This window comes from Zootoca vivipara, chromosome 16 (assembly GCF_965207765.1).
Source record: "Zootoca vivipara chromosome 16, rZooViv2.hap1.1, whole genome shotgun sequence".
Classification (NCBI taxonomy): Eukaryota; Metazoa; Chordata; class Lepidosauria; order Squamata; family Lacertidae; genus Zootoca; species Zootoca vivipara.
In genome coordinates this window covers 10,921,190-10,947,383 of record NC_142599.1, presented here as the reverse complement: position 1 = coordinate 10,947,383, position 26,194 = coordinate 10,921,190, and the positions used below count along the sequence as shown (strand labels likewise).

The following is a 26,194-nucleotide window of genomic DNA, read 5'->3' as shown; positions in this document are numbered from 1 at the left end:
GGCTTGCTTTGCATCACTGGCTGCTGCAGGCAAGGCTGCAGAAGCCAATGGAGCAATGGTGTCAGGACATGGGAAATGCTGTACTCTGGAAGAGGTTGTTCAACATGGAGCCGCCATTTTCAGCTGCAACCTTCTACTTCTTGTAATGCTTATTTTAAGTTCCTCACAGGGCTTGACGGGACCTCCATGGATGCACGATCTCATTCAGCTGTTAATTCTAAGCCATCTTGCATATGCATTCAAAGGTACTCAGCTGCAACACAGAGCCGTTTATATTCTTTACTTAAACAAGCCATTCCCAGTGTACACAGCAATGGCTATATGCAGTCGTACAGGCATTTACAAGACTAGAAAAATTAAAACAGCAGTTTTGCTGTCAAGATCATAAAACAGATACATCCCAGCAAGCCAAAAACAAAACAAAACACAAAACCATTGCAGAGGCTCCAAGAGCAATTTCTTCTAAGGGTTTTCCTTGTAGATCATTAAAAGCATATTAAAACAGAAAACACCCACGTAGGTTGAAAGAAAAAACATGTTTAAAAATGGAAAGAAGCTTCCACTTTAGAACCAGTAACAAAAAAAAACCCTTTTAAAAATATACATTTATTAACACTAATCTCAGATCATTAGCCAATTTGGCAACGGACCAGAGCAGAGGGGGGGAAATTATCCTTGTCATGCTGCAACATCAGCTTTCATCCAGAAATACTAATTTTGGTAAAATGAATACTGTGTGGGCTTTGCATTCTGCTCCGCTTTTGGCTCCATACAACCTTGTTAAAAGCCTGGGAGCCAGCCATATAGTTAAACTGCACAGATGTTCAACAATCTGTACTAGTGTTAATTACCCTAATGTGAGCAGAAACTCAACAGATCCCTGCTAATGAAGGATAAAGTTTTCCAGCGCAACTACCTTATGTTGCATTGTCACTATATTACTGGGCTCCCCCTCCCTCCTTCCCCAGCCCAGCCTCCTATTCTCTCCTGCGTCCCCATGCGTTTACACATTGCCTGCCTAGCTCTGTGCGCATGAATTGGACCAACTAATGACTGCATACTTGCAATGTGGCAGGCGCCATTAGTCTGATCAGCAGCACGACTCTTGCATGTTAACACAAGACAATTTTAAACAGGGAGGGGGGGCAGAAGAAAGAAACAACAGATATGGCCAGAGCTCTGGTTTGCTCTGTCCCCACCCATCTGCCTGTGTGGCTTAGTCCTTAGCAGAACTGCAGCCAAAAGCACACAAGTACTCGAACATGGTGTCCTCCAGATGTTGTGGACTACTTTTCCCATCCGCCCCAGCTAGTATGGCTGGTGTTCGAGAGCCCTAGGAACTGTAGCCCACAATATCTGGAGGGTGCATTGTTGGGTAGCCTAGAATTACTGAGTTGCAAAAATAAAGGGGTGTGGATTGGGTGTACATGACAAATGCAGAGTATGGACACAGCATCAACCTGGGGTTTCTGTGCCACTTCTCCTCCAGGGGAAGGATGGTAATGAAAACAACTGTAGGTGTTGCAACCATCACCAACTGCCTAGCTAGTGACTTCTAAGTGTGAGATTGTTAAAACGCCGATGGGAAGCCTGAACACAACAAAGCAGAAGGTGCACTAACCAAGGAGCTTTTCAGTTAAGGTGAAGCATTATTTATTGTGGCTGTTCTTCCTTCTTGGCAGGCAGCACTATTATGTCTTCAAATATATTGTATGCTTAGCCCACATAAAAAGGGTAGCGTTGCTGAACTTCATATTGTTTCAAAACCACAAGGGAGCCAAACAAGCTGGCGGTGCAGCATAACTTTGCACGCATGCCCATTGGGGGTGGAAGAGGGAGATTCAAGAAGCCCATTCTGAAACCTGACCTGGAAGGTTCTGTGATGGAAAAACAACAACCTCAGGCTCAGTATAGCTACCTTACATGACCGATCTGCAGTGGTACCTTGGTTTGCATACGTCTTGGTTTGCATACGACATACGTTTTGGATTACAAACACATCAAACCTGGAAGTGCGTGTCCTGGTTTGCAACCTTTTTTCTGTTTTATTACAACCCCCCTTTTTTGGATTACAAACAATTTTTTGGGGGGGGAGGCCCCATTGGCAAAAGAGCACCTTAGGTTACAACCTGTTTTGGTTTACAAACAGACCTCCAGAATGGATTATGGTTGTAAACCAAGGTACCACTATACCCCACTTAACATATGTCTCCAAAGGGCAGCTTCTCACCCTTCTATCTTCTTCTACTTTGCCTCCTGCAGTGAAAACTCTTAGCATGATTATCCTAGCACATAGTAGGGAACCTCTAGCCCACAGGCCACCATGGGGTCCAAGCTGGCCTGCACCACCACTCCCACAAAATCATGCCCAACTGAGGTCTACATTTAAAAACAAAACCATGAATACACCATATCATTAAAAACCCATATAAAACATTTGCACTCTCATATGAACACCTAGAATTCATATACACAGAGAGAGACAACTTGATTTGTTTGCAGGAAGATGGGACGATGTTGGCTATTTAATGAAGATTTTTATTTGTTTGCAGGGAGGTTGGATGCCGTTGCATCAAAGCAAATGTTCTGCCACACTTTCAGTGAATCTTCCAGTCACCTTCCTTATCACAAAACATCAGGTATTTGGGGGAAGTGGGCTTGCTGCACAGGACAACTCTAATTGCGCAACCTGAGTTTGCTGGCAGGTGACTGAATCTCAACCAAAAGGAGTGACAGTCTGGAGGCACCCACTCTTAACATAGCATGAAGTTAATTTTTCTGAGATTTGCCTGTCCTACAAGGGCTGCACTGAAATAGTCAGCCAAGTGATTTTGCCCCCAAAGCATTCCCATTGTGCGTGGGGAATAGCTACTGAATGGCAATCACAGTCAACCAGCAATGAACACATGAGGGTATCTTATACGATTGGTCTATCTAACTCAGCTAAGTGGTGGCAGCTCTAGGGTTTCGGACAGAGGAGTCTTTCCCAGCTCTGCTGGGACCTCCTGCATGCAGAACACGTTCCTTACTCCTGAACCTCCAACAAGCTCAGCTGTTACTCTTTGCTTGGCCATGCACTAATACTTTCTTTGTACTGATTTTGAAGAAAGTTTTCACATGAAAAGTAAATTACATGGGAGGGCAGGAGGCACAGTTGGAGATCTGGGAGGGGAAAGTGGAAATGATTTTAGAACATGCCTTTGCGCTCTTTATTTCCCTACATATTTATCACAAATGTTGGAAGCAGCACAGCTGCATAATGGCAACTTCAGGCGCCCATGGGCCAGGCAGTCAACGTTTCCCACACTTAAATAACATTGAGCAGATTCAAAATTACTGCACTTAATACTAACAAAAGATGTCTCAATTTAATCTTCAAACAACCCTCCAAGATCAAAACACAGCTGGGCTGAATAACAAGACAGGCCTGGGTCAGCACAAGGAGAAGGACCAATTTCCTCCAATAGCTCCATCCACTCCTAGCACAAGTGGGAAGGAACTCTTGTGTGTTGCAACATAACCCTAACCCCCTTCTGTTTATATGTCTGGGGATGAAGGGAAGGGAAAGCACAGCAAATTGATTCAGAGATGCAACATGCGAATGGAATTACCTGAAGTTTGGGAGTGGAAAAGAACCAATGCTAAGGCCTTTTGTTTTCCTAATCCTTGCAGATGATTAAGAATGGATCAAGATTAAAGTTGCCCAAGGACAATGGAAAGCACCTGCCACTATTGTCTTCTTTTTGGAGCTGGATAAATTGAGATGGCTCATTAAGGGATGCCCTCAGGGCAAAGCTCTTGAAAGGAATTCACAAGCACTCTGGGTTGTTCTCCTCCCTGCTTTCCTGTTTCCCTGTTCAGGTGCAAGAAGGAACATGCACTCTGGGCAAAAGAAGTGACCCCTTGGTTTCTCAAACATTTCTAAGAAGCACGTAAAGAATGTTGCTAGGTTATGAAGCATTTTATTTCTGGAATGGCTCTCTGTTCATTGGCTATTACAGCCAAGCCACTGACTTAATTATTTTAAGGAATGTGACATTTCCATTGAATTTTATTACTTTTAAAGATTTCTTCAATCTATACAATTACAAGATATGTTAATTAAGATTAGGCTTTGCAAGATACTGAAAATGCTGGATAGCAAGTAAAAGTGGCTTAGAAAGATATACAATTTACTGTGGCTAAGTTTGTGACCAATAAAAAAAGTCTCTAAGGAATGTATGTATTTTGGAAAGTTGTTTGTCTGTTTGCTAGGCACCTGGCAACTCTTAAGATATCCTAACCAAATTTTGCATGATGGCTCCTGAGATCAAGGAGCAGGTTTACATCTCTGTATTGATACAATTGAATGTACCATTTTAAATCAAGATGGTGGGCTGAACCTTTCAAAATAGCAGATTTTAACCACTGATTTCAAAGCTGCACTGGGCTTTAGTTCCATACAATTGTTTAATTTGATTTTTAAAAATAGGAGACCTCTATCCCCCCCCTCCAGAGTTACAGTTCCAGATTGGCTGAACAGATCAAGCATTCTTTCCAAGAAACTCTGCAAACTGTAGCACTATAGGGGGCAAGAGGAATAGGGGTCTCCTAACAACTGTCAGCACCCATAACAAGCTACAGGTCCCAGGATTCTTTGGAGATAGCCAGAACTATCAAAGTGGTATAATGGTGCTTTAAATGTATCGTGCAGAAGTGTCCTCAACGACAACCCCTTAATAGTCATCCTTGTTGCTTCTACATGCTGCTACTGAATGACAGAAATCCAGTGTGTTGCAGTGATTAGAAGGGCAGGCTAGGACCTGGGAGACCAGGGTTCAAATCCCCACTCAGTCATGAAGCTCACTGGGTGAGCCTGGACCAATCACAGCCTCTCAGCCTGACTTACCTCATAGGGTTGTTTTGAGGATGAAATGAGGAGGGGGAGAACTATGTATAACACCTTGAGCTTCTTGGGAAAAGGTGGGCTATAAATGAAATTACACACACACACACACACACACACACACACACACACACACACACACACACACACACACCTCTTTCCCTATGCCTCAATACCTTTCTAGAGAACACCACCAGGTATTCCTTTTCCTTAGCACAGTCTGTTTGAGCTTGTTTAGGCAATTCATAAACTGCTCTTTAAAGGACACACCTTTACGTGGGATTTTCAAGTTTCGACTTAAAATGCTTGGATTATATTTTTACCGCAGTGGTTACGGGTTCTTTGTTTGCGTTAAGTAAAGCAATACAAAGAGTGCAGCCACCAGAACAATGGAGGGTATTAGCGTTTAAAAAAATAAAAAACCCTCCTTTTCATGAACGTACACATCCAATTTCAGGCTGTTCTCCCACCCACCGGCCCATCCCCATTACTCTGCTGCTTGAGAAAAGCAGCTCTTAAGTTTTCCAACAGAGCAAACAAAAGTTTTGAATTTCATCCCATGCTAAAGAGAACCCACAATGTTACAGAAGAGAAAAAAGCAAGAACTCCCCCCTCCGACAAACTCAGATGGCCACCCGTGTTTCCCCCTTCCTTCAAGTTTAATATAATTCCCTCCTCTCCACCAAAGCCTGATTGATTCCCAATTTCAGTGCACGGTAATAAGCTAGTAAATTCTACAAAGAAAGGAAGACATCTACCTTTTTTAACAGCAAAAGGTCCCTTGCGACCTCAGCTTGCCTCACTCACACCTGCTGCCTCCTCTCCAGTAACCTGATCCAATTCTAACCCTACCAAGACTTGTTCACTTCCACTTGTTTGCATGCAGTAGTTACTCCCCCCCCCCCTTAAATCATCTTTTTCCGCCTTGAACAAAATGGAAACCCTGTACTTGCTTAGAGAACAGGGATGGGAGGCCCTCCAGATGCAAACTGTACTACAACTCCCATCATCCTTGACCACTGGTGTTGCTAACTAGGGCCGATGGGAGGTGTTGTCTAACAGAGCCATCCCTGCTTTAAACACACTTTGGCATTAAATTCATATTTGGTTTTTTAAATAATAATTTTATTAGCATTTTTTCAGAATAGAAAATTAACACAAAAAGAAAACACTACAATAACAACAATAAAAAAGAAAATAAACACACAAAATCAAATTACTTATTCCTTTTTCCTTCACATTATATTAATATTAATATAATTAATATAATTAATATAATTAATATTTGGACCTGGTCTCTGCCAATATGGCAATCCTTTAATGAGATTACCCTAGCTGGGTGGGGGCCAGTTATCTGGCAGTGGCTTCTCCTGGCTGGGACACCATCTAAAGGACTCAACTATATGGGTGGGGGCCCAACTGTGTGGGTCTTTTTCATTGAATGGACATATGCCGGCGGTGGGGTGGGGGTGGAACAGGGCTGAAACTGGTGGGGTGGAAGGGAGGGAGGCCAACACTAGGTAGAGCCATTGCCACTGCCAGGCAGAGCCTCTTAATTATAGTCCGTCCGTCCCCCCAATCCTTCTCTCTGTTAAGATCTACAAAGGCAACATTGAGACTAAGGGGGAGAAAGGCGAAAGCCAGGAGGACCACCCTCTGTGCTGCTTGTAAGGCAAGCAGGTGGGGAACTGCCCCATTTGCCCTAAAGGGGCAGCCCCTGTGACTGCAAAGGTGTCACACGCAAAGATCTTGAGGCCCTCTGAATGGATGAAGGGGCTTAAAGATAGTCAATTCGGTGCCCCTGTGTGTGTGTGTGTGTGTGTGTGTGTGTGTGTGTGTGTGTGTTTACATACGCTCCCTCTCTCCTCCCACCCACCACTCTCTGCCATTGTTCAGCTAGAAGAAACCAGGATTATAAATACCATTTGTCTTTGCAGAGCAGTGGAGGATAGATGAAATATGCGCCTTAGGCTTATCAGCTCCAGCACTGCTAAAGGGAAAGCTGGCTTCTGAGGCCTTGGACGGCGCGGCTGTCCTTTTCAGAAAAGAATCAAAGGTCTCAGGAGAGGGAGGAACATAATGGAGTGACCTTCAGCTAATAAAGCCCACCCCAGAGTCCATGGAAGCTTGGGGAATATTGACAAAAGTTCATATTTACAACAGCCTGGATGCCTTCCAAGAAACCATTACCAATTTAGAGAGCCAGAGGCTGGGCAGGCATCTCTCTCCCGCTCTCTTTGAGGGGAAAGAATAAGTAAAAGAACAGAAAATATCTCATCTTCCTTCCTTTTCCCCTTTCCCTCATGCGAGCTGAAAAATGAGATGGAGCACAGTAATTCTTCATTAATGAGGCCCATATGCTTTCCTTCCTATAATGAAGCTAGGGGTTGGTGTTTTGTTTTGCAGAGAAATACAATGAAAATCTGCTGGCACACCAACAACAATGCAGAACCCTTGGACTTTAAAAAGAGGGTATCTTGCAGTCTTTATGACAGATCTCTCAGGCATTAAAGTGACCAGAAAAAAAAAGGAAGGAAAAATCCACCACTGGTAGGATTGGGGCAAGAGTTTCAAAGAGGGCCCAGGGTCATATATGGCAATGCCCCGTGTTGCATAAAAAGAGAGATCTCTCTTTTAGGAACAGCAAAATTATTTGCACGGTGCAAGGAAAGGGAAGCTTGGCACCAGATCACACATGAATCCGTACATCAGATGAACCCTGAAACTGAATCCATTTCTGTACTAGATACACTTGTGCAAACTGGGGCAGTTCCATAAGGGCAGTTCAATAACCAAACTTAAGCCTCATCTTAAATCAGTATAACCAGGATAGGGAACCTCTGGCTTGTGGGCTGAATGGAGCCTCCCATGCATCCTCTCCCTGTTGCCCTCAAAACTCAACTTTTACCAGGTTGGAATGTATCCCTGAACTGTGATAGTGACTCTTTGTTTGTATGGATGGAAGAAAGAAAGATGTTGGCAGGAAATCTCTGGATTTTGTTATCTGAAATGTAGCCTACTGTTAAAGAGTTACAGCCACTGCTCCACCCAGTCTTGCCTCTGGCATCACCTACTACAGGCACATGGCACCTGGAAGTTTGTCCATGAGGGAAGGTGGGGTGGCTGAGAGTTGTTAGGAGACCGCCATTACTCTCCCAGAGCTACAATTCCCAAAGTTCACTGGGAAGAGGAATTGATTGTTAAACCGCTCTAGGAATTATAGCTCTGTAAGGGGAATACGAATCTCCTAATAACTCTCGGCACCCTTAACAAACTACAGTTCCCAATATGTTTTGTGGGACGCCATGACTGTTTAAACTGATAAAAATGATCCTTCAAGGGTACCCTGATTCAAAGCTGTATATACAACAAAACAGCACATTGAACTTAGTAATGATACCATTTGTAGACTGTCCCTCTTACAAGTATGAATGCCAGTTGTTGCAGAACATCAATCACTGGGGGGTGTCTGCCGTTCCTCCAGTGGTGCAACATCTTTCCCACTACCTAAGTGCGTCTGATTTCTGCAGTTCATGTGCACTCTCCCTATAGGAGTTAATTAAAACAAGGCAGGTGGTTTGTCAACAGTGTTAAAACAGCTGTCAGATAACAGTGTGTGCGAAGCCTTTGATATCTCTTAAGAGAGGAACTGTGCAGTTGCCACTACCATTTGTAGCCTCTGTCGAAAATTTGACAACATCAACCCTGGAGGTTTCCCTTCTACTCTCTTTTCCAATTAGACCTAGTTCTCACTGAGATGGCAAAGCTGCGCCTGGAATCTACCACTGCAGACAGGAGGCCAACATGTCAGTCTCTTACACACAAAGAACAATCACGGGACAGTGGTCTTCCATTGGTGTTATATGGTTAACGCACAACATTAAAAGGAGGAACTATAACTCAGCAGTAGTCTGCTAGCGCACATAGCCTTGAATGAATAAGGTCCCAGGTTCAATCTTCAACCAGCAAGTGTGCTGAGGCAGTGGGGCTAACATGACCTCCAGTCGGCCGCATCACTGTTGTTTAATGGGAGGTAGAGAGGAATGGACAAGGTGGGCTCATTGCATAATCCAGCACTCCCACTGTAGAGTTTGCACCATGCCTACTTTCTCTCCCGCCCCCCCTCTCCACCTCCTGGTAAGCAGAAGCAACACTACAGACTGAGGTTAGGGGAGCACCACCCACCCCCACCCCCCATGCTGGCACTACTGTCCCTGACATCTCCATTCAAGAAAAAGATCAGGAAAGCAGATGATAGGCAAAACCCTGGAGAGCGGAACTTGGTCAGAGTAGACAACACTTGAGCTTGAGGAACAGTCGACCTGATATAAGGCAGCTTCCCTGTTCCTATTGAATGCTGATATACAGCACGTCAGCTGTGTCTCACAATAGCAAACCAGTAATGGTTGTGGTTCAGTTATTCACTACATCCTCAGCCTCATGTTCAAACAAGCAAGCTAGCATAGCAGGGGGTTCAAACATGAGTGTTTAAGCTGTTTAAGACCAATGGATTTAATACCAGCTCAGTCCAAATGGGTGTGGCTGTTTAGTCCAGAGAGTTCGTCCTGCATGACTAGAAAGGCTTTTGCTTAAGGTTTTCCCCCCCTCTTTTCCCTTCCTTGAGCAACTGCTTGGGTAAAATATAGCACACCCTACCCATAAAGTCCTTTGTTACAACATCTTTGCCATAAAGCTGCAAAACCTTGGCTCCCAAGTACATTAAATTCTTATAAACCTGCCTTCATTTTAAGCATGCAATATTTCAACACACAAAGCGCCTCTTCTGAAAAGATAGCACTTTAATGAGGAGACAGGTAAAACATATAAACCAAAGCTCATTATGGCATAATTTCTGGGAGATGACCAAGCTGTTATAAAAAGGAAGTTGTGGCAGTCACATTTCACTGGAGCTTGAAGCTAAAAACATGAAGAGAAGGCCACAGCATGGTGCAGGACAGGTCTGCAAAACCTGTTTACTGCTGAAGGCGAATGGCTGCATCCTATTTATGCAAAAAAAGGCTCTTACAAGACTGTCACAGAACAGGAGAAACACATAAAAACATTGCAGAAGAAGACTTCAAGTGGTTAGAATAGACGTAGTCAAACAGTGACCTCCAGATGTTGTGAACTAAACCTCCCATCAGCCCCAACCAGCATGGGCAACAATATCTGAAAGGGTACCAGTTTGGCTGCCTCAAGAATTAGAATGGTCAAACTGAGAATTCTTGGGGCCATTGACTATACACCCATCCCTAAGGTACAATAATCATCGACATGCAGATGATACCCAGTTCTACCTCTCGTTTAAATCGAAACCAGCGAGGACAGTGAAGGTCTTATGTGAGTGTCTGGAGGTGGTTGGAGGATGGATGGCGGCTAACGGATTGAAGTTTAATCCTGACAAGACAGAAGTACTGTTTTGGGGGACAGGGGACGGGCTGGTGTGGAGGACTCCCTGGTCCTGAACAGGGTAACTGTGCCCCTGAAGGACTAGGTACATAGCCTGGGAGTCATTTTGGACTCACAGCTGTCCATAGAGGCGCAGGTCAATTCTGTGTCCAGGGCAGCTGTCTACCAGCTCCATCTGGTGCGCAGGCTGAGACCCTACCTGCCTAAGGACTGTCTGGCTAGAGTGGTGCATGCTCTAGTTATCTCCCGCTTGGGCTACTGCAATGTGCTTTGAAGGTGACTCGGAAACTGCAATTAATCCAGAATGCGGCAGCTAGATTGGTGACTGGGAGTGGCTGCCAGGACCATATAACACCAGTCCTTAAAGACTTACATTGGCTCCCAAGTACATTTCCAAGCACAATTCAAAGTGTTAGTTGCTGACCTTTAAAGCCCCAAACAGCCTCGGTCCTGTATACCTGAAGGAGCGTCTCCACCCCCATTGTTCAGCCCGGGTACTGAGATCCAGCACTGAGGGCCTTCTGGCGGTTCCCTCACTGCGAAAAGTGAGATTACAGGGAACCAGGCAGAGGGCCTTCTCGGTAGTGGTGCTGCCCTGTGGAACGCCTTCCCATCAGATGTCAAGGGAAGTTTATAATATTTAACGCTGTATTATGTTTTTAATATTCGATTGGGAGCCGGCTGGGGAAACTCAGCCAGATGGACAGGATATAAATAATAATAATTATTTTTAATTAAATGTGCTCATGCACTTCCACCTTGAAGGAAATCCAGTAGGTGGCCATGAACGAGATGTAGCAGGTTTGTTAGGCAGAACTGTGCATTAGGCATTTGCCACAAGTCGCCTGGGCATGATTCAGCACCGGATATAACAATTCCACTACCTGGGCAGAGATAAGTGTTGTGGTTCTGCCTTAGGCCCCAATGCCTGTTTGCCCAGAATGAGGTTCCAAGCCAACACAGATGCCGGCGAGAGACTTGCCCTAGTCTGAATGGGTAAGCCTGCATTAATAAGCAGCTGGGGGGGAGGGGAGATATGCTCCTTCCAGCCCAGAATTCCATTTATCATGAGCTTACAGCAAAGAGATAAAGGGAAATAATTATCTTAACGTAGTTCCAGTCATCAGTAACAGTGTCAAGGTTTTGCCCTGCTGCTGACCCGGAACATGTGACTGTAACACAAGAGAGAGGGCTGCTGTCAGCTGAAACGGTGACCCTCCTACATTATTGTCAAAAAAGCAGAACAAAAGATCCTTTTGTTTTATTGTTTTTGCTGGGTTTAATTTTCTTACAACGGCTGGGCAATCAGGAGGTCCTTCTTCTCCAATAACAGATGTACCTCCAGGTTTGAATCAAAGACACAGGCAAGTGAATTCTCCAGCTGAGATTGTGTTTGTGTGTGTGTGTTGTTTTTTTCTTCCATCTAAACTAGCTCCCTCTTTTGCTCCTTTTACGCTCATCTTTTCACATCCCCTCTCCTTTATTGACTACAGTAAATTACCTAATCATTGTTAAACATTCATTTTGGCAATCTCCGTCGGCAAATGGGAATGCACAAATTATAATCAATGACAGCATCTTGATTAAATTAAAATGGGGGTGAGGAGAGTTTCTTAAACTCATGCTTCACAAAGTGTGAAGCAAGTCTTCCATGGTTACGTTGTGAACCGCCCTGAGATCTAGGAGCAGTATACAAATGTAATAAATAAATAAATAATAAAAGGGTCAGGCCTACAGTTTGCATTATTCCTTTGATTTCCAATGTTTGGAGGTGAGTGCTGTTGGTTATGAACAGCAGAGGCTCACCAGGGGGGGAAGGAGCCATTACACTAGGCTTCCCAGCAGACGGGTCACTGTTGCTTATTGAGAGATGGGTCAGGCAGCAGAGATGTTGCTGTGGTGCAAACGTACTGGCAGGGGAGTCCCACTGGCTCAACTAGTGTGTTTGCACCACACCAACTCCCCTGCTACATGAGCTCTGCCCCACCCAGCAAGCCGCTTCTGGATATGAAACTAAAACAGTTCTACCCATGCACAAGAGAGAATCTTGATGGGTCCTCAAGGGTTACAGAAGTACAAAAGATCTTTTTGGGGGGGACCCCTAAACATCAGAATGAGCATGCTCAGTGATCACAGAATGTTGATTTGAGTGTTGCGGGGAGATATGGGAAATTGAGTAGCAACGGGAATGGAATGGGGTGTCTGGGCTTTGGGAAGGACAAGGAAAGCAGCTCTGTGGTACAGCATCTATACTGCATGCAGAAATCCCCAGGTTTAGTCCCCAGCATCTCCATGTAGGGCTGGGAGAAACTCCCTCCCTGAAACCCTGAAGAGATGCTGCCAGTCCGTGGAGCTGAATGGCCAGCTATCTTCCTATGTTCCTGTGACTCCTGAACAGGGACACTCTACATTGCAACATCCACCAAGGCCCAGAAAACACACAAAGCAATGAACATGCTAAAACTAAGTAGTTCTTAGTCTATAGCAACTGCCTGAATGGAAGACCTCTTGTGAATCTTCTATATGCCGCCTTGAATTCCACGATGGAAGTATGGTGGGATATGAAATTTAAAATAAACAAATCACTTCTAGTTTTTTTAAAAAATAAATAAAATCTAATTGCCATTTAAATTTGGTTCATATATATTTTGTCTCATGAAAACCCTACAACATTTTTTCAAGGCAGCCTATAACTACAGAATGAAAATAAGAACACAAAACCAGAACAAATGTAAAGCAAAAAGCAGCACAGCAGCGAATAAAAACAGATGCTATGGTCTTAATTTCACTTGCATTGCAAACCTGCAATGTGCAGAATCCACGCAACCCCTGCCTAGACTTTTAATGTATTTTTAATCTTTTGTTGGAAGCCGCCTAGAGTGGCTGGGGAAACCCTGCCAGAAGGGCGGGGTATAAATAAATGATGATGATGATGATGATGAGGTTACTAACTCTGGATTTTGCCATCCTCAGTTTGCCTTGAAAATATTATTTCTTGAAACCTACAGTGAAAGTAAAACAGACTTCCTGACCCTCAAGTCATGCAGAACAGGCACCCCCAAACTTCGGCCCTCCAGATGTTTTGGACTACAATGCCCATCTTCCCTGACCACTGGTCCTGTTAGCTAGGGATCACGGGAGTTGTAGGCCAAAACATCAGGAGGGCCGCAGTTTGGGGATGCCTGATGTAGAACATACTTCAGCATGTAATATTTCCATAGGCAAATAGTGTGGTTTGGATAGGCCTGAATAAGCCTGTCAGTAATAACAACAAAGTGATCCCCAAGCACATGCACACACAAAGCCTAGCCATGGAAGTCTATAAAGCACAATTCAATAATAATTTGCTTTCTTCTTCTAATTGTATAATTAAGTTGGAAAATGAAATTTTATAACACATGTGCACTTTTTGGATCTAAAACAATGGAATTTGGAAGCTTGGCAGCATAGCTGGGGAGGGAAGGAGGTGCCACAGAATTGCAGGGATGGGGACATACAAAAGAGCACAGGCCATTTAACAGAAATAAAGGAAGCACAAGAGCAGGGTTGGGGGAACCTGTGGCCTGCTAGGTTTGTTGGACTACAACTCCCATCATTCCTAACAATTCTCCATGCTGGCTGGGGCTGATGGAAGTTGCAGTCGAACGACACTTGGTGGGCCTAGGCTGCCCAACTTTGCACTAGAGAAAGAAAACGAAAGACAAAAGCAGAAGAAGAGACTGCAACTCAGTTCAGGCATCCCAACACACACACACACACACACACACACACACACACACACACACACACACACAACCAGCCCCAGATGCCCATTTGGAGACACTTGATCTCATACCTTGCTTGCTACCAAGCCACTCCTGATACGAGGCAGCTCCAGGTCCGCTGAGTTCTACAGACAAAACAAAAAGTTCTGTTCACAATCAAACACTTTTAACAGAAATCTCTTTTTCACCTTGGCAAAAGGGGGTAATTTCATGGATCTGAGTCCGCCTCTGCCCCTTCATTTCTTGAAAGAGGTAGGGGTCTAACTAATAAAATGGGCAGCAAATTAGACTAGTGAGTGGTCCCTATCATTAACATTTATTGCATTTCTATCCTGCCTTTCTTCCACAGAGGTCAAATAAGTATACACAGGATACTCTTGCAATGACTTCTGTGAAGATACCACAAAGGAAGTTGACTGGACTAACCAATGGGCTATTGATTTTCTTAAGAGTAGGAAAAGGGATAGCCAATTTGGTGCCCCCAGGCTGTTGCTGGACTATGACACCCATCAGCCTCAGCCAGCACAGCCAACGGTCATGGACATGGGAATTGCAGTCCAACAGCATCTGGAGGGCACCACCATGGCTACACCTTGAGTTGGTGGTGAGGCCCTGGTGCCATTTGCTGACTCAGTGAGGTTTCCTTTAGGAACACAGATCATTGGTTCATCTAGCTCTGGACTGTCCATACATAATGGTAGCTGACTTTTTGCGCAGAGAAGTGGCTTTTGGCAACCCCTGCATTAGGCTGTTATAAATTCTCCACTGCTCGTTGTATGGGTAGCTAGAATGGAGGTGAGGGGATTTTTGAGAGGATCCACAACAGCAACAGCAATATCTATTACCTACAACAATGTTCTTCAACCTTGGGTCCCCAGATAATGTTGAACTACAACTCCCACCACCCCCAGCAATGGTCAGGGGATGATGAACACTGGCCTAGAGAGTGGACATTTTCTATTGCCCCTGGCTTAGGCCTTCAGCAGTCATCCCCGTCACCAGGAAGGACCAAGAGGTGTGGTTTGTCTAGTTGCCTTTCCATCCATTTTAATATTTTATTTTAATATTAATTAAAGCAAGATCAATACTTTTTTTTAAAGTGGGCATGTTGCAATCTCCCATAGAAATTTGCTGTTGTAAGCTTATGTTGTAGTTTATCTGGGTCTGAATTAACTTCTGTTGACATTATCTCCATCCTGTTAAAATGTGTTTTGTGATGGTCTGACAACTAGATAAAAACAAATGAATCTCCTCTGCTTAAACGGCCTTAAAAGAGTCACCTTTTCAAGGTGAATCTGCAAGCATTTGCTTTAAAAGTATAGGCATGGAGAGAAGTTCCTCTTTATGCATAAAGACTTTTAATGAAAAGTTTGACAGCTTTGCCTTAACTTGACTCTGCTCTAACACACGGCGTACTAGAAGCCAATGTCAGTGATAAAAGTGGCGCAACACAATATTCAGTACACCACTTAAGTAAAATAGGAATCACAGATGACAAAGAAAGAAATTACAATGCAACTCAATGGATGTGAATATTTTTCCATTATCTCAACGCACTCTGAATGAATCCCAAGAAACTGTCAGGTTGGTAGGTCAATATTACAATGGCTTTAGAAAGGGTAAAGGATTGAAAAGACGTGCTATTGGGTGATGCAGAGTCAGATCAATGAAGATGAGGGATGAGAAAAAACAAAAACAAAATCGTGTGTTTAAGTGAAATGAGCTGTCTAGGCATATATTTCCCTATTGCAGAAGAGGGTAGGTGGTGGTATAAAGGGCATTGTACCTTAGAGGGTGCAAAATGATTATTTAGCAAGTGATAAAAGATAGTGCGATAAGGTTAGAACATTTGAAGACGCCTTATACAGTCCATTTAGCTCAGTATTATTATATGAGCTTTCCACAAATTCATACCAGTGTATTTTTCAGTCCTACCTAAAACTGCTGGGGATTGTACCTGTGGCTTTTAACAAGCAAAGCATATTATTATTAGGTTTGTTACTCGCCCTTCCACAGGCAGGTTACAGTAATATAAAATACTGCATTAAAAACAGCTTAAAGCAAATTAAAACCACTGCCATAGTGGGCCCACTTGATTAAACAATACAGTCACATATCTGTGATTAGATAAATATTTCTAAAGCCCCAGCGGGTCTTTTCTTTTTAAAATATACTTTTAAAATATTTTTAATTACTTTTTTCACTTCTTTTAAAATAAAATATTACAAGTGGTGCTTTGGTTATGATTTGCTTATATAAAATTCTGATTTTGCAGATTCATATTTGTTTTTATGCTGAACAGTGGTTACGAACATAGTACAGAGATCACCAAGGAAGAAGACTAAGGGCAAAAGGCATTTGGGTTTTCTCGGTATTTCCTGAGTTATAATTGTCTATACTGCTGACATTTCGTCAGCATACACTACTGTTGCTCTGAAACAAACTAGTCCACATTGTTTTGTTTTTCAATTTCCATTTGAGCCTATGTAATGTTCATTTATATATCGAGCTGTTTATGTCAGCTTGTAAGAGTTAACTTTGGGGTCCTCCTTTTCGTCACACAGAGAAGCACATCCCCTCCTTGCAAATGCCTTCCTAGGCTCTTCCTCTGCCTTCGCCCAGCAAACAGCTGCCAATGGCTCCTGGCAGCAAGCAAGTCCAATTGAATTTTAAAAGATTTTCCATTCTACTGCACTATTTAGCGAGCACAGAAAGGAGGCTGGGGGTGGGGGGTGGGTGGAACTTGTGTGTTGCTTCACCATTTATGTTGTGTAAATCTGAGATAACAGATCTTCTGCCTAATCCTAATGAGGCCTCCCCATTAAAATCTTTATTAGCTTCCAGCACAGTGGATTGCCAAAAAGCTTGTCAGTCCCCTCCCCTCCCCCCCATCCCACTATCTCCCTGTACCAAGATCTGCTTTAACTTTTACAAATAGCTCTAAGATATTTCCCCTGCTTATCAGCATTGCCAAGCAGCTTGCCTTATCACTGTTATTGCAGATAAAATAAATGAGCTACGAATGATATGAATAATGGCATTTTCTGTAGGCTGGTTTCCCATTACATTCTCAACAGATTGTAGATTTAAACTTCAGCACAAAAGAGGCAAGGAGGAGAAAGAGAAGGTTTCCCCCCTCCACCGCCAAATTACCTTCCTTTTGCTCAACAGCTTCAGATTCCTGGATGTATTTTAAGCCTACCTGAACTGAGGAGGCAATTAATTTTGAAAGGGACAAGAAGAAAGACAAGGTTCGGCTTCTCAGAAAATCCCCAGGACTAGCTGTTCTGTGACTCTTAGAGGGTTGCTGCATTCGGCTGGGGGGGGGGGGGCTTCAAGGCTACACAGGGCCTGATAAAGCTGTCTTCATTAGACATCCTTCCCCCACCCCACCCCACCCTCTAGCTGTGTACAAGCCTGGAATCAGAACAGGACAATGGAATCATGGAAAAGGAAGCAAAGACTTGATACAGAATAATACATTTCTTGCTACCAATACACACCTGATCAGATTTTGCCGGATGTGGTACATTAGCAGTGTAGGCAGGGCCACAGAAAAAAGGGTGATAACAGTAAGGAAGGGGTGGGTAACCTGTTTCAGCCCAAGGGCCCCCCATGCCAGTGGTGGGTCGGACGAAAAGTCAGTGGAGTAATTAATGGGAATTTTACCTTTGCAAAGAAGCAGGCTAATTTCTAAACTGGTCAGAGTTCAAGGACACAGTCGTCCCAGGCAAAAACTGTGGAGGTTTGTGTGAAGCAGGGCCAGTGAGGTGTGTGGCCTGACGGAAAGAGGGTATGGCCTGAGGGGATGTGGCCTGGCGAGTGTTTCCCGGGCCAGAGGTCTGAAATGGTCTGAGGTTCCCCACCTCTGCAGTAAGAGATCAGAAAGTCCTACTGGTACAACAGGTAAATGGGTGGACTTGGGCGAGGAAGCCAGAGCTGGCAAACCTCGCCCTGCAATAAACAACTAAGGGCCTTTAGCTCAGTGACAGGGTGTCTGCTTTGCAAAGCGGAAAGCCCTAGGTTAAATACCTGGCACTGCTGGAAGTATCCCCTACCCGAAACCCTAGAGAGCTGCTGCCTGTCAGCGTAGACCAGTGTAGCCAACCTCGGCGCTCCAGATGTTTTGGGACTACAATTCTCATCATCCCTGACCACTGGTTCTGTTTAGCTAGGGATGATGGGAGTTGTAGTCTCAAAACATCTGGAGGGCCGAGGTTGGCCACCAATGGTATAGACAATATTGAGCTAAATGGATCAGTGGTTTGACCCAGTGTAAGGCACCTTCCTATATTCAAACTGGGCATGTCCTTTGAGGGAAACTGCTACAGAAATGATAAAATATCTTCTAAAGGGGAAGAAGATTCTTTGCCACAGTAGAGATGACATCCTCAGGGCTGTGATGTAAATAAGTGGTGGTAGTGGTAGGGTTGTCAGCATACTCTGGCTTACAACAGTGGTTCCTAACAGCATCTGCCATATTCGTTTTCCTCTGTCATAATCCTATTATTTTAAATTGCTAATGCACCACTCCCATGATGGAACTCAAAGCAGTGTACATGAAGGTTCCCTGGTAGTGTCCTACTCAAGCACTGGCCAGGTCCAGACCTGCTTAGCTTCAGCAAGGTTTGCTGCATCATATATCTTCAGGCTATACCCTGGGATGACTCACACTTATTCCTCCCTGCTTGTGGATTACATTAAGATGCTTCTATACACTGGAGTGTATGAAAAGCTCTACAGCATGGGCGTACCCAGGATCAAAACTAGGGGGGGGCAAGGGGAGGGGCCAAGGCACGGAAGGGGAGGGGCCACAAAGTGGGCGGGAACGGCGAACTCGCGCTCCGCCGGGCTGTGCCCCTCCCTAGCAGCAGGGCTGGTAGGCGGAGGCGGAGCCCAGCCCAGCGGAGCGCGAGTTCAGCGTTCCTGCCTGCCGCGCCGCGCTCTCTGGTTCCCCGCCGCGCTTGGCCTTGCCAGAGGGCGCGACGGGGAGCTGGAGGGAGGGCGCAGCGCGGCGGGCGGGAACGGTGAACTCGCGCTCCGCCGGGCTGTGCTCCTCCCTAGCAGCAGGGCTGGTGGGCGGAGGCGGAGCCCAGCCCAGCGGAGCGCGAGTTCGGCGTTCCCGCCCACCGCGCCGCGCTCCCTGGTTCCCCGCCGCGCTTGGCCTTGCCTGAGGGCGCGCCGGGGAGCTGGAGGGAGGGTGCGGCGCGGCGGGAATGGCGAACTCGCGCTCCGCCGGGCTGTGCTCCGCCTCTGCCCACCAGCCCTGCTTCTAGAGTAGGGCAGCTGCCCTAACTTGCTGCATGGTGGGTACGCCCTTGCTCTACAGTGTGATGATAACACTCACACATAATCCAGGAGCTGAGAAGCAATGAATGCCTATTATCATGGAGGTTTAGACAGTGGAAGGTGGCCGATTAGGAGACACACAACACTGTCACACCAATCTCAACCTGTCCCCACTGGCCTGCTTTCCTACTTACAATTTTATTTATTGCATTTATATCCCACCTTTTCTCCAAGGAGCTCATGCTTCCTCATTTAGGTCACCCAGCAAGCTTCATGGGTGAGCAGGAATTCAAACCCTTGTCTCCCAGACCATAGTCCAATACTCTAGCCATTACACTACCACTGGCTCTCAAAACGAACTCAACTTACAACCAACCCTAACAGCTCCATCATCTTTAGCTCCTCTTTGCTAATCAAGGAAGGAGACAAAATTGGAACTAGCTGGTGCTGTCTATCATTCATTGTATGTGGTTGTGCTTATCATTGTCTATGGCTCCAGCTACTGTTGACCTCCCTGCCTTCCACTCTGGTCACCAGCCACCACTGGATTTAGATCTCGAGTCATATCAACCATCACTATTTCCCACTTGCTCATCCATGCTGATCCTGCTAATATCAGTACATAAGACAGCTGGGTGTTCAGCTGTGCCAATAGCTGCCAACCACAAAAGCACCACAGTCACTATCCGGAAACATCCTTAAACTCTTCCACTGAACTGAACAGACCCAGGGAGATGACAGCAACTGATTAAAGTAATCAATATCCAAGTCTTCCCCACCAACACCCTCCTCCCATCTCCCATCTCTGTCCTAGGGGCCGGATCCAGCATTCTGTTGTGCTAGAAGGCAGGTGAGTTTTAATGATGTGCACCAGTAGAACAAGTTAAAGTTACTCTTACTTTGCACTATATTGGATACAACCACAGCTTGGGCATGAACCCCACTGAAACCAACAGGACTTGTTTTGGTTGGCTGGACCAAAAAAACCCTGGCCAGATGGAAATGTAAAACTCAGCAACACCTGTCTTGTATTTTCTGGACACTTAATCTACCAGATACATGTAGCTATGAGTAACACACCATTTGCTGACTGCCATACTATGAACTCCTTGGTTCCATCATGTTACAAAAGTGTGTCTACAACATTTGACAGAGTCAAGCGAAAATGGTCTTCTCTCACTAACCTTTTTTCTTTCTTTTTGGCCTTCTGCTACCAGCACAGCAGGGTTAAATGATTTTCCATTCCCCCACAATCCTAGCCCTGTCACTGTATCAAGGTTATCTATTATTGGCAGTGACAGGTGAAAATTAATCTCCTAATTATTTCTTGCTGCGTAATCTCCACTGAAGAAGTAACATAAAAGGATTACAGTGCAGCCTTCGTGGAAGGCTTTTCGGGAGCCAATCATACGGTTCTAAGGGAGGCATGTGTTGGAGAGGTATTTATGGAGGATTTCTAATCATCTGAAGACACACACACATATACACACACACAACTGCTTTAGGACCAACACACTCTGGACTAAGGAGCCACTTGGAGGTCTCTTAGTGGCACAAAAGAAACAATCTTTCACTCTCTTGCCAACAACTCAAGGGAGAATAGCAGGTTAAACACACAACATGTTTCCGCTGTTGCTTGCCGTTTGTTTTGTCAAGTGTTCAAAACATGCCTCCAACAGCACCAGAAGGAAATTAATTTTTCCCTGCAGACAGATTTTTTTAAAACACACACACACACACCAATGTTAGACTGGCATTCTGTTATTTATTGCTTAGCCCAGCCTTCCACTCCCAGCTGAGTGCAATTCAAAGAAACAAATCAGACTGGCAAAAAGATGTCCCAGCATGGAATGTTCCCGTTCAGGATTCCAGCCAGCCACTTTCTTTCCTGGGCTATTCCATTCCGTCTTCTGATCACAATGAGCCTGCTCAATCCTCACTGAACTACTTTGGGTTCTCAACACCGAGCCAAAGAATTTTTCAAAGTATTTTTTTCTACTTCTGCAAACCTTTGGGCTTCCCTGCAAGGCCGATACCACCCACTTGTGCATGGATGGTGCCATTTTGGATACATAAGGAGCCTCACCTGGGTCACACCCACACTATATATGTGAAGTACTCTTAAAGCAATTTAATGGTGACAGCTCCCCCACCTAAGAAAGAAACCGGAGAACTGTAGTTTGCTGAGGGTGCTGGGAATTAGGGATTCTTTGTGGGGAAACAAGAACTCTTAAAGTGTTTAAAAATGTGCTTTGAATGTATGGTGTGTATGTGAGATTGGAAAATGAGTTCGCTATTACTATACAGGAGGTTGCGGAAGGAGAGCCAGCTGCACTCTCTGCAATGCACACAGGAGCCACTCCTGCATTGTGTTTCCTCTTAATGGAAATGACAAAGAAGAAGAAGAAACCCACCCAACTGGATGCCATAGCAGACATCATGCTTTGGAAGGGGGTTGGACCAAATGATATTTTGGGTCCTTTCCCATTTTATGATTTTAGGATTGCATGGCAAAGTTCCCATAGTTTGGTCACTCACCCTAACCTCTGTAACTGGCAATGGTTCTCCAAGGTCTCAGACCAAAGGAAGGTCCTTCTCAGACCCTCAACCTGAGATGAGACCAGGGAATGAACCTAAGAACTTTTGTATGAAAAGCTTAAGGTTATAACTGAGCTGTGGGCCCTGAACTACAATACGTTGGGTTGTATCAAATGTTAGTCTTGCTCAGAGTGGACCCAATGGAATTAATGGACCCAAGTCATGTCTGTTAATTTCAATAGTTCCACTCTGAGTAGGACAAGCATTGGCTACATTCCTAAGAGCCAAAGGTTTGCTGTCCCTTTTCTAGATGACCAACCCTGTTAAACCACAAAACTTGGATTTAAACCAGCTGGATCCTCTCAGTTCAGCATCTTAAATGCAAGTAAAGGTAAAGGGACCCCTGACTATTAGGTCCAGTCGTGACCGACTCTGGGGTTGCGGCGCTCATCTCGCATTATTGGCCGAGGGAGCCGGCGTACAGCTTCCAGGTCATGTGGCCAGCATAGCAAAGCTGCTTCTGGCGAACCAGAGCCGCACACGGAAACGCCGTTTACCTTCCCGCTTGGAGCGGTACCTATTTATCTACTTGCACTTTGACATGCTTTCAAACTGCTAGGTTGGCAGGAGCTGGGACCGAGAAACGGGAGCTCACCCCGTCGTGAGGATTCGAACCGCCGACCTTCTGATCGGCAAGCCCTAGGCTTTGTGGTTTAACCCACAGCACCACCCGTGTACCTTCTAAAATGCAAGTAAATTGACTTAAATGAGTTTACAGCAGGCTGCAGGAGAACATCCATTCCCATAGAAATACTGTCTTGCTGTTTTAAGGCAGAAAGCAAAAGGAGTCCAACTTAAATTTGAAGGAAAAAACTGACAGAATTTGAAGGGAAAATAATATAAAACTGGTTGAACAACCCAATGTACACCACACAAAGAAAACTAGCCGTAAGATCTGGGTGATGAAATAGTCTGACCACAGCTCCAATTACTCTGCCTAAGGACGGATCTGTTTTTATCAGGTTCTTTCTACTCTTCACTAAGGGTACAGACAGACAGACATTCTAAAGTGCTGTGGAAAGTGGTCTGAACATAAATGTTCTTGCCCTGAAAGCCACGTTGATTTTAAAATGTGCTGTCTTGAACTGTACTATAGTGGTGAATACTGCATTACGACAGCCCCAGTAGTTGCAATGAGACTTCAAAATATGCAGGCAGCTGCGTGGATCCATTATATATTATTGCCACACATATGCAGAGATACATAGATCAAAGAGCAGCAGAACATGTAATACCCAGGGACTGCAACCCTATCTATTCTGCAAGTAAGCTCCAACTTCTGGCTATATAGGCTTAAGCTTGCAAAACAGCCTTAGCTTTAAACAAAAGGTTCTTGGAAGCTGAACTGCAACCTTTAGCTTTTTAATTCAGAATGGAAACAATCTCCCACAGGTGTGTTGCCATTTAAACTGCTAACCCAAAGAAGGAATCCTGCCAAAGAAAAGAAATATACAACCTCCTCTTATTTTCCTCATTCTCTGACCTCTATGCACACAAACCTGAAAGCTTCATTCTTACTTTATTTATTTGTCATAGCAAAGAAATTCCCACAATCACATGGACCCTCTGGCAGATGATGTAATCACTCCTGCTCTGGAAAAAATGTCTTGGACCTGCACTCCTCTGTTCATTATGGCACTGCTGCTCAGTCTTGGAGAAAGGTCTATGCCTTCCTGAGTTTTCTTATATAAATTCGGCCTGAAGTTTTGGGTCTTCTATCACCGCTCTTAAGGGACCCAGGTGGCGCTGTGGGTTAAACCACGGAGTTTAGGGCTTGCTGATCAGAAGTTCGGATCCCTGCAATGGGGTGAGCTCCCGTTGCTCGGTCCCAGCTCCTGCCCACCTAGCAGTTTGAAAGCACATCAAAGTGCAAATAGATAAATAGGACAAATGCTGGCTCCCTCAGCCTATAGAGCGAGATAGGCGCCGCAACCCCAGAGTCGGACACGACTGGCATAGCTGCAAAGTTATCCCTTTTTTACAGGGATTTTCCCTTATGCTGAATAGGCTTCCTCGCGAGAAAAGGGAAAACTTGGCAGCTATGACGACTGGACCTGATGGTCAGGGGCCCCTTTACCTTTATCACCGCTCTTATTTAGGGTTGCCAGACTCAATAGAGGACAGGACTTCTGTGCCTTTAATTGCCCTGCTCTCTTTTGCGTCTGGAAACCTTAAAGGGAAACCAGCAGACCCTTTGTTTAATTTCCAAGCAAAGGGTCTGCTGGTTTCTCTTTAAGGTTTCCAGACTCAAAAGAGAGCAGGGCAATTAAAGGCACAGAAGTCCTGTCCTCTATTGAGTCTGGCAACCCTACTCTTATTTCTCACGTATTGAACCTAACTAGGAGCACAGCATGAGTATTCAAAAGATGAGCTGGTGAAACTGGGTCTCAAAGGCCATCAAATTGGACAACATAGGATTAATGTTTATAGTCTACAAAAACTTGCCTGCTTCTCTTAAACAGAAGCTCTTTATGTCTGGCTGTTAACCAGAAACTTGGTGGTTTGAGTGGACAGCTGTGGGCAGAATTCCTGCATTGCAGGGGGTTGGACTAGATGATCCTTAGGGTCCCTTCCACCTCTACAATTCTATGGAGGTAATCAATATAGCCATGACCCTGACCAATTCCAGCCTGAAGACACAAGAAGCCCATGATTCAATATTGCATCAGGAGCTGTGTCACCTAGGCAATTCATGCAAAGAAAAAAACTCACACCACACGCCTGCCTCCTGATAATCAACAAACCATATATACTTGTGATACTGTCATGTACTTAAGTAACCACAAGATGGCATACAAATTATTGCAAAAATAAATATTTTAAAAAAATGTGATTTGATGAGGAAATTCAAGTAAGTCAAGAGCAAGTATTGTATATCAAAAGGAGCACAGCTATGGAGGTCATCATTACCAAAACCACCACCAGAGGTCACTGTGCTACTTTTGTGCCCCTAAAAAAGGAATGAAAGGTGATGGTATTTTTAAATAAAATTATTTCTAGGGTGGTGGATGGAGAAACACAAACACCCATTTGCTCCTCTTTTGGCAACAAGCTTTATTGATGCTCCTGGAATGAGAGGAATTTGTCAGTATTGAATTAGCATTCAGGTGGAAGTATTTTCTCATCTGCCTGAAAATTTTTACAGCTCCTATTCATCTGCTGGTTTGAATATATCTAAATCCACTTTTAACAGCAAATGCTGTACTTTAATAGCCTGGATTTTCAGCTTCCATTAAAGAGGTTAAGAGGCCCTGCTAGAGGGCAACACAGAAGTGCCATCACTGGGCCGAGGAAAGAAGGGACGGAAGACTTAAGCCTGATTAATGCAAACATTGTTGAGTATCTACAAAAATAGGCAGACAGTATCAAATATCATATTGTTTTCCATGCAAAATTTGATGCACCCTTTCCTGGGTGACTCTGCAGATTAGGTGCAAGGCAGCAGCGTTTAGACTAGATGATTCATTAAACCCAACAAGTTACATAAAAAAGTACTTGGGGACTTAAATATATAGTTAACGAGGGGAGGGGGGGCTATAAATGCAATAAATCTAAATGCAAAAAAGAAAGTTTTGCCCCTGTAAGGAAACAACTGGCCGAGTTTTACTGCTGGGTAATACGGGGATTTTCCTTCCATTTGACTGCAGCTGCAGTAGATAAACTGAAATAACTAAACGAAAGCTGAGACAGAAGCATAAGCCTTTAATGTTTTGTATCTTCAGCATTAAGCCTGTCACACAGAATTAAGATTTTTGTCATTCTGCCATCTTGGGATATTTGTGTGTATGTGTGTGCGCACGCAAAATAAAATGATTACCAAACCTCTGACAAAACACACATCATTGCACATTAACAGACCTCTCTCTAATGGCTCCACACCTCCATCTCCAGCATTCCCACCCTCCAGTTCCCCCCACCCCTCTGCATATGGACACTATTGATATAAATTTGTGTGCATAGACATTTCAAGACAATGATTCTCCTTATATGACACAGAAATTCCGAGGTATTAGTTAAGGTATACAGCGGTATTAAAGGTAAAGGGGCCCCTGATCATTAGGTCCAGTCGTGACAGACTTTGGGGTTGCGGCACTCATCTCACTCTTTTGGCCGAGGGAGCCGGCGTACAGCTTCCAGGTCATGTGGCCAGCATGACTAAGCTGCTTCTGGCGCACCAGAGCAGTGCACGGAAATGCCGTTTACCTTCCCTTCGGAGCGGTACCTATTTATCTACTTGCACTTTGACGTG

The 26,194-nt window shown here is 44.6% G+C and overlaps 1 protein-coding gene across 24 annotated transcripts in view; it reads right to left on the bottom strand.

Annotated features, from left to right (window-relative positions):
- FBRSL1 (fibrosin like 1) overlaps positions 1 to 26,194 on the bottom strand; it is a 791,192-nt gene that overhangs the window by 143,472 nt on the left and 621,526 nt on the right. For 21 of the 24 annotated variants that reach the window (XM_060269604.2, XM_060269610.2, XM_060269606.2 and 18 more), the window contains one exon: positions 14,130 to 14,183. The exons of the other annotated variants lie outside the window; for them this stretch is intronic. In XM_060269604.2, coding sequence (XP_060125587.2) covers positions 14,130 to 14,183 — 54 coding nt within the window. The remainder of the gene's footprint in view (positions 1 to 14,129; positions 14,184 to 26,194) is intronic. 24 annotated transcript variants of the gene reach the window in all.